This window comes from Prosopis cineraria, unplaced genomic scaffold (genome assembly GCF_029017545.1).
Source record: "Prosopis cineraria cultivar Desert tree isolate PC_DT_omini unplaced genomic scaffold, ASM2901754v1 PC13, whole genome shotgun sequence".
Lineage (NCBI taxonomy): Eukaryota > Viridiplantae > Streptophyta > Magnoliopsida > Fabales > Fabaceae > Prosopis > Prosopis cineraria.
This window is the reverse complement of record NW_026555344.1, coordinates 39156237-39164826: the sequence shown is the minus strand read 5'-3', so window position 1 is coordinate 39164826 and position 8590 is coordinate 39156237. Positions and strand designations below refer to the sequence as shown.

General features: G+C 35.8%; 1 protein-coding gene across 1 annotated transcript; it reads right to left on the bottom strand.

The window, feature by feature from the left end:
* Positions 1-2011: 2011 nt before the first annotated feature.
* On the bottom strand, positions 2012-8112 carry LOC129291191 (protein NRT1/ PTR FAMILY 5.6-like). Its single transcript, XM_054928429.1, has 4 exons — positions 7841-8112; positions 4291-4508; positions 3643-4199; positions 2012-3117 (listed from the first exon to the last, which is right to left on the bottom strand). Exons 1-4 carry the CDS (start codon positions 7995-7997, stop codon positions 2223-2225), a joined length of 1827 nt encoding a protein of 608 aa, XP_054784404.1. The 5' UTR covers positions 7998-8112; the 3' UTR covers positions 2012-2222.
* Positions 8113-8590: the final 478 nt, after the last annotated feature.

Here is an 8590-nt window from a genome sequence, read left to right as displayed (position 1 = left end):
ACCTTGTAGAGTAATATCAAGATTTTTTGGTCCTGCAGTATAATTAAATTTCCTCGGGGTCCTTGATTGTAATTGTTCCTAATATTAATCACTTCACGCTCCGGCGCGTGCTCCTCCCGCAGCTGGGTTTTGTTTGAGGTAAATAGTCATGTGGGTTTCTGTATTCGGATGGCACTGTAACATCCAAGTCAGTATTATCTGCCAAACACAGTGTGTGTATTGGGAAAGAAAGCAACGAGGGAAAGTATTATCCATGGACACGGAGGTTACTTATTCAAACTGATCCTGCAGCAGATAGGCCCTGACATAAGACCTCAGATACTGAGAGAGAAGAACACCATGGCGGCAGGTGCGTGTGAGAGAACAGTGAAATTACGCAGAGCAGGGTTGAGCTACAGTAACATACAGAGAGAGAGAGAGAGAGAGAGTCTGTGAAGATGCTTTAAATGAAATACACAGAAGCGTCACTGTTCCCCGTTCTCTTCTTTTACTTCGCTTCCAACGCTACACTAACCGGCGCTTTCAAGTTACAACCCTACGTTCATTTACTTCGCACCTATTATTCGTATATGATTCTGAACAATACAGCTTTCACATATTAGTCGAGTATGACTACGAATCTTCCCTCGGGTTCCGCTGATAATAATATAAAGTGTATTTTTATTAGTCATCCAGGCTTTTTTTTTTTGATAATTTTTTTATTTAAAAAACGTAAATTTCACTCTTTAATAAAATAATTATTTATTTTTAAATTAATTCTATCATTTTATATGTATCATTATTAAAAACTTTATGATAAATATAAAGTCATTATTAATAGAGGTACTTAAAAAATAATTAAAAAAATTAAAAATATTTAATATTTTCTTAACATATAACTTTTTAAAAAATATTTTACATTTTTGAATGAAAAAATATCTAATATTAAATTATTTATATTTTAATGTCATCTGGTAAAAATATTAACAAGATTCAAAGTCCTGGTAATCATTCAAACTTCGAGAATGTATATTATATTAATCAAATGATCTTATAACCGCGATCAACTCGTGAAGGGTGATATAAGCGTTCTACGCGAAGGAAGAGGAATCCATTCAATTAATTAAGCTTTTAATCTCTTTTGTTGTCACGAATTATATCTTTTTAACCACGTTGCTACGCATGAAAAGTAAAATCATATAACACATAAGATTCCAGGTAAAAGGAAGTATGTTTTTCCCACCATTGTTTGTCAAGTGATGAGTTGGGAAGTTAGCCCTTTCCTTTTCTGTATTATATATATAATATATATAGTGGCGAACAAGTTTGTTTTGTTGCTTCCACTGGAGAAAAAAATACTGAAAATATTGTTCGCTTTTTGAAATTGCAAATAGGTAGGAGTAGTACAAATTAAATGACTAAACGAGAAAACGCATTGCAACTATTCTCACACTCTAGAGGAAGAAATTCTAAGGATTCCAGCCATGTTTCTCATGAACTTGTCCCTTTTCCTTCTTTTCCATTGCTGTCTTTTTAAACACATCAGTCAGAAACACCTTCTCATACATGCATGCAAGAGTAACACAACATTGAGCCTAATTAAAAAGTAAGATTCCATCTCTTTGCTCTAGAGACAAGGCTAATAAGCCATAACACAGATCTTCATGATTCCCCAAATAAAAGACGAGGGAAGGTCTCTGTGCCCTCTTCGGTCCGTTCCCGCCGTATCTTCTTCATAAAGACTTGGGCCTTACTTTATAATAATTAGACTTGGGTCCCTCAAAAAACTGTTAAAATATTTATATAACTTTATTATAATTAGACTTGAGCCCTAACACCCTTCCTCCAAAAACTGTTATTTATATAACACAGATCTTCATATATTTTAATACTGGCTCTGCTCTCATGGGCAAATAGCACGAGAAAACGTCGCTCCTTACTAACAACTACATCTGTAAGAAAAACAAAAAGCTCCCACAGAGAGAGAGAGAGAGAGAGAGAGAGAGAGAGAGAGAGAGAGAGTTGTTTAGACTAAAAGATGTAAAGCCCATACTTAATTACTTAGCAAACTTCTGCGAGTAAGCAATTAAAGCTTAAGAATATATAGACACTAGATTGATATACCGCATATTTTTTTGCCATCTAGCACTAAATTTAAATATGAAAGTAAGTGGTCCACAGTCCTACAAAACAGATTAAAGCTATACTATGCCTCTTGCTCTAAAGTAGGTGCTTTCAATTAATTAAACCTGCAGAGTCCCTTCCCCATCACCACCAACGCTATCATCACTCTTGCCTTCATAGCAATCAGCCACCACAACCACCTTCTGTACATTCTTGTACGAATACCTTCTCGCGAAGAACACAAACACGAACAAATTCACTGTCGTCATCCCTGCGAGTAGCCAGTAAAACCTATCCAACCTGCTACTGTTCAAATCCTTCCCGATCCAACTCTTCCCCCCGCTCTTCTCCGTGGCATGATCCACGACAGTTATCAGCAAACTGCTCAAGAAATTCGCAGCCCCAATCACGCTCAAATAAAGTGCTATGCCTAGGCTTCTCATTGAATCAGGCACTTGGTCGTAGAAATACTCCTGCAGCCCCACAAGTGTGAATCCATCGCCGAAACCAATTATCAGAAACTGAGGGGCTAACCAGAACACGCTCATAGCAAGTGGACCTCTCAGCGGGTCTTTTTCTAAGGTTTGAAGCCTCTTTTTTTCCACCAGGGCTGCCACGATCATAGTGGCGATGGAGAATATCATTCCGAAGCCGATTCTCTGGAGGATGTTGATTCCTCGTTCGTTGCCTGTGAGTCTTCGCAGGATGGGTACGAGGATCTTGTCGTAGACGGTGATGGAGACTATCATGCCTATAGCTCCAAGGGTGAAGATCGAGGCTGGGGGTATCTCGAAGTCGTTGATTTTTCTGTTCATGGAAGCTCCTTGTTTGATGAAGAAAGTGGAGGTTTGGGCGATGCAGATTCCGAAGGGTAAAGTGAAAACCCAGATTGGGATCATGTTGATGATCAGCTTCATTTCTTCCACTTTGGTTACTGTCGCCAGCTTCCATGGACTCTGCTTCTCAGCTGATTCTCCTTCCTTCGGATCAACAATTGCTGCCTTGTCCAAAAACCTGTCGCACCCACGCATTCATCATTTAAAATTAACCCAATTAACCAAAAGGTAATTCGGATTAATTATTAATACTCGAGGAATTCGTTGAAATTAGATTTGTTTTGGGTCAAACTTGTTCCGGGGACATATTATACAGGCCTGCCATAACGGCTTTACTTTTGGGCCTAATGGGCTTAACTTTAAGTATATTTCCTGGGCCTACTGATTCCACTGTCTAGTAAAGTTAGCTTTTGTGGGTTCAACGACAAAAGTATGAAAATACTTACGAACCATGCTTGGGCTTCACTCATGGGTGTAACCTCTAGCTCTTCAAGGATCGAGATTAAGGTTTGTTTGAGGCGCATAATTTAATCACGTTGAACATAGTGAAAGCGAATATGAATGTTTAAGTACGAGGTCAAGTCTATATGAATGCACAAAATACTTTTGAAAGAAATATTATAATTAAATATGGCAATGCTCGAATTTGACCAATCAGATAACCATGTCAACAAGAGAATGTAGCTTAATGTGTTGCACGTACTTGAGTTTGTGAGTGTGACACAAGATCCTTGCACCGGTTCTACTAGATTTGGGGACTTCATACAACAGAGCAGGGTCGGAAGGATATGGAAGCTTTCTCTTGGAAATGGCAGCAACAAGAACCTGCAACAATGGAGTCAAGGGACTCCCGGTGGGCTTCCTATAGCGATAAAGAGGCCTTCCTGCTATGAAAACAAGCAAGGACAAGGCCATGACCCCAGTGAGGATAAGATCAGCAACGCCCCAATTCACATGGTCTTGTACATAAACAATGAAGGTCACTCCCAGAATGAGGCCACAGCAAAGGCCACAGCTCCACCAGTTGAAGAAGGACATCTTCTGCCTTCTCTCCGTCGAGTGGTCGTCGTCAAACTGGTCGGCTCCGAAGCTCTCCAACGAAGGCTTGTGTCCTCCCGTTCCTATGGAGATCAAATAGATGGCAAGGAAGAATGCCACCTCGTGTACCCTTCTCGGTTTGGTGCATGCAGCGATAGGCGTATCAGAATCACATGGCTTGAGGGCTGGCAAGAACCATGAGAGGGAAAGCAGAGCCAGACCCTACATGCAAGTAAGTTTTGTGATCAGAGAGGTTATGATGTAAGAAAAAGTGAAAGAGAGAGGGAGGGAGACAGAGAGGGAGAGTAAGTACGAGGAGATAGAAGATGCAAGAAGCGAAGACAGTGGAATAGCGACCCAAGTAGGCATCAGCAACGAAGCCTCCAAGAAGTGGCATCAGAGTGGTGACGCCAGACCAAAAGTTGACGTTCCTAGCCGCAGTCTTTAAGTCTTCATGGATCACCTTCGTCAGGTAAAGCACCAAGCTTGTTGCTATCCCGAAGTAGCTCAGCCTCTCGCTGAACTCTATTGCTGCATCCATGTCAACATATATATATATATATATATATATATCTTGTCACTCACTTGCCAACTCAGTCATTGATCATGTACGTTTCCATACTAATTAAGACTATATTTGGTTGGCTTGTATATACTAGCTAAATGCAATTCATATGTGTGATAACAAATATTTCTGAGTCTTGTAATAGAAGGCACCTTTTATTTTTCATACAATAATTGTTTTAGAAATATTGTCGACCCATAAATTTACTGGGCATATATATATTTTTATTATGTGATAGAGAAGCCCGAAAAAAAAAAAACTTTTCCATGGAATTGATCAATATAAATAGAATCAGAATTACACAATTAGAAGATTTTTCTAAATAAATATAGGTACGGCTGCTTTTTTTAATAAATAAAAAGTAGTATTCAGAACCGCCCTTTAATTTGAAATGTCTCATTGGCGGATCACTCGTGCTTCAAGAACATCACTTAAAAGTGTTTTGTGTTTAGTCCATTCAACTGGATTCCCCCAACATAATATTCAACCCTAAATGTCAGAAGTGAAAGGGAACGCACGCCACTATGAAATTCCAAAGAATCTTATGAGAGTACTTCCTAGTGCAACTTAACGCAGTGCTCATCATTATTTTTTTTAATTTTTTTAATTAAGACAATCTTATTCCAAACACGTACTGTCGGATATTAAATGATTATCTTTTTTTTAATTGAAAATTATATTTTAATTCATTACGCCATAAAATATTAGTCACTTTGCTTGACTCGATCAACCCTCATTTTAGTTTATCAATATTTTAATTTTGCCATAGAAAAAAAAAATCCTACTTTAAATTTAGAGGGCACTTTTAAGTCTAATTTCATTTTTCTTAAACTTCACTTTTTAATTAAGTCATTCAATTATAAATATAATCATACTTGACATTCATTCTATCTCTCCATCCAAAAATAAAGCCAACATGGATAGTCGCTATTCTCAAGGGACTTGTTTTATCTCCTATATATAAAACTTACTCCATCTATTAAAAAATATAAGACATTTTTAATTGAATCTAAACTTTCAATAAAGTAATATATACTTTTAAATTAATTCTATTTTTTTATATTTACTCATATTAAATATCCTATAATAAATATAAAATTATTATCAATAAAGGTATTTTTTAAAAAAATAATGATTATATTTTAAAAGACTAAAAATATTTTATATTTTTTAACATTTAATTTTTTTAAAAATATTTTATAAATATTTTTTAAGGGAGGGAGTATATGATATTGCCATGAAACAATGAATTGCGATACTTAATTTGTTTTATCCTTCAGAGTCGGTGATCTGGGGCAAAAGATATATGATTGATATCCACTGATGAGGGGGCAATAAAGCGGCTGACTAATGTAGACCTCACGTATCCAATCCTTAAGCCTAGCTAGCTAGTACACATATTTAATTCATATATAACAACTCATTACAAGGTAGGCATCTTGAAAAGGAAAACCACAGATCAACTTTATATTTCAAGGTTTGTGTGGTTGTGATCTCTTGTGACATATTTTATACTAAGGTTTCAATATAAAGTGGAACCGGAAGCCACCACTTTCTGTGGACATGGAACTCCTGAACAAGACGCTAGCTTGGAAATTCACAGCCACGTGTAGTTGCGATTGACTTTAGCTAATAACTTAACCTATACATGGCACCCTACAACAGCAGAAATTATATATATATGAAGATTAATTATTTTATGATCGCCACGGATCTTTCCATTGTTCATCATCTACTTTTATCAACCAAGTAATGAGCACACCCAAAATAGTGGCTTTCACAAGGGACTTTGACTTCCTAATTATACATACAATTTTCATAAAAAAGACAAAGGTTAATCTATTTGTGGTCTTGAAGAAACAATCATTTTAGGCGTGTTTTAGTTTTCTGCTTGTCACATGGATATTGGCTTGAATTATATATAAAGTTTGTTTTTTTTTAGTTAAATCGCTTCGAACCAATAAAATAATTTTTTGACCAACAAACAAATGAAATATTGACATATTCGATTCAAATAAAATACGGTGGGCCAAATATGATGGATTGATTAGTCTAAATTATCTTCTTTAGTATCAGGAGCATCATAAGCTTGAAAGTAGAATAAGAGAGAAAATAAGGTATGTTTGACAACATGTTTTGAAAATAATTTTTTATTCTCCAAAATAAAAGAATAAATTTTTTTGGTAATAACGTGTTTTCAAAAATTATTTTAAAAAATAAAAAAATAAAATATTATTTTACTGAATGGAAAGATGGAAACAACCTTCAAGTATTTTGATATTATTGTTTTGAAGTACAAGAGAGAATGAGAAAAAAAATTTATTTTTATTATTTTTTATTTTTAAAACATGTTTTACAAAATATCAGTTTCTAAAATAAAAAAATAAAAAAAAATTCAAATAATTCCTAATATTGTCAGATTCTTTATACTTGGTGGAGGGGTATACATAAGATGAAGAGAATAAAGTGAAAGTAAAAAACCATTGGAATCCCTGAAAGTTTACAAAACTCTGCGCGCCCAAAACAACGAGACGGAATTGTATTTTTTACTGAAATATATTCTCATTTTGGCTTTTGCGAGTGTCATGTCAATAACAAGATATCTTATGCGAACTACACAGTCCATTTAGCTACAGCGTCTTCCTAAAGCTGGGTCGTGTTATTAGTTATTATATTACCACTACTACTTCTTCTTCTTTTTGTTTTTTGGCTACAAACTCGTTGTGTACTACACCAATTCTGCTTTATACCAAGTAACAAGTCCTACTATTTATAGGATATATGGATGGCGACTTGGTGAGCCAATATACATTTACATGTATGTATGTATATTAGAATTAGAATACGCTTCTTCATTTTATCAAACAAAAGAAGAATATACCTCTTCAGATAGGCGACAACATATGCGGGCTTCACTTACAGACTAGAAAGAAACAGAAAAAAATCCAGCTATAATACAAAGTGAAAATTTCCGGAGAGACTTGTACTAAAGGATGTTGCAGAAACCTGGTTTGCTCTCTATAAATATATCGTTCGACTTGAAATGAGGAAAACACAGACCAAACAGTAAGGACTGAATCGAAAGTTTGTTCAAAGATTAGAAAAAGACTTGACATGAAAGAGATGATATATGGTGCATAAGAAATAAAATATCAAAAAGGTCGTGGAATTTGAATGATAGAGCAGAAACTTAACTACAGTACTACTTTTCTTGACAACCAAATGAAAGAAGCTTGCTAGCTAGCTAGCATATGGAGAAGTAACAAAGCGTAAGTTTGATAGGCATGCATGTTCTTACCAATAATGAAGAGTGACGCTTTCCAAGAACCAGTGGAAGCTCGAAGAGGAAGTCTTCCTTTATGATCCACTGAAGAATCATAAACCCATTTCATCTCATCAACTTCGGCTCCCCCACCTTCAACTTCTTCCATTATTATTGCTTTCTTCTTCTCCATCTTCCCTGAAGGTTGATAGCTGAAAAAGCTGAAAAAGTAGCCTAGCTTCTGCTAGCTAGCTCAAGCACTACTATCTGTGTGGCTTGGTTTTGTACACACAACCCTATCTGACGCCTCTTTATATAGGAAAGGTGATTTGCCTTTTTGATTTACAAATCATCAGTTTCCATATTGTTTATTATTATTACAAATAATAGAGTTAATTATCTGGGCAGACGATGTTTTCCGAACTTTACCTCTCTTGTTCTTTTTATATGACGAACTGCCTGGTTATTCCTAGTGAATAAGGATAAACGGGAAATTCCTGAGATTGCGAAGGACCAAAGGAAGGGGTCATTAATTATGTTGTTAACATCACTGTCATAAAGGAATAGCATCCATGACCTATCTTCTTCGTGATGCGTGGGCCCACATTTTGTTGATATTTCAACCAACTAAAACACAAAGCTGCCACTCAGTCTGCTATTTCTTTAATTATACATGTTTTTGTATATTTAGATATCTAAGAATTTCAACCAGTTAAGTGGACAAAAGCTATTTGAGTGAGGGATAAAATTCATGCCAATTACTCTTATTTTCTGCAACCTACTATT

Bases quoted from the DNA above. Each gene is read 5' to 3' on its own strand.
- LOC129291191 (XM_054928429.1), bottom strand. From the start codon at position 7,997: ATGGAGAAGAAGAAAGCAATAATAATGGAAGAAGTTGAAGGTGGGGGA. The intron at 4,200-4,290 runs GTACTTACTCTC...ACTTGCATGTAG, and splicing joins CTTGCATCTTCTATCTCCTC to GGTCTGGCTCTGCTTTCCCT. The intron at 3,118-3,642 runs GTACGTGCAACA...TGGGTGCGACAG, and splicing joins TGTCACACTCACAAACTCAA to GTTTTTGGACAAGGCAGCAA.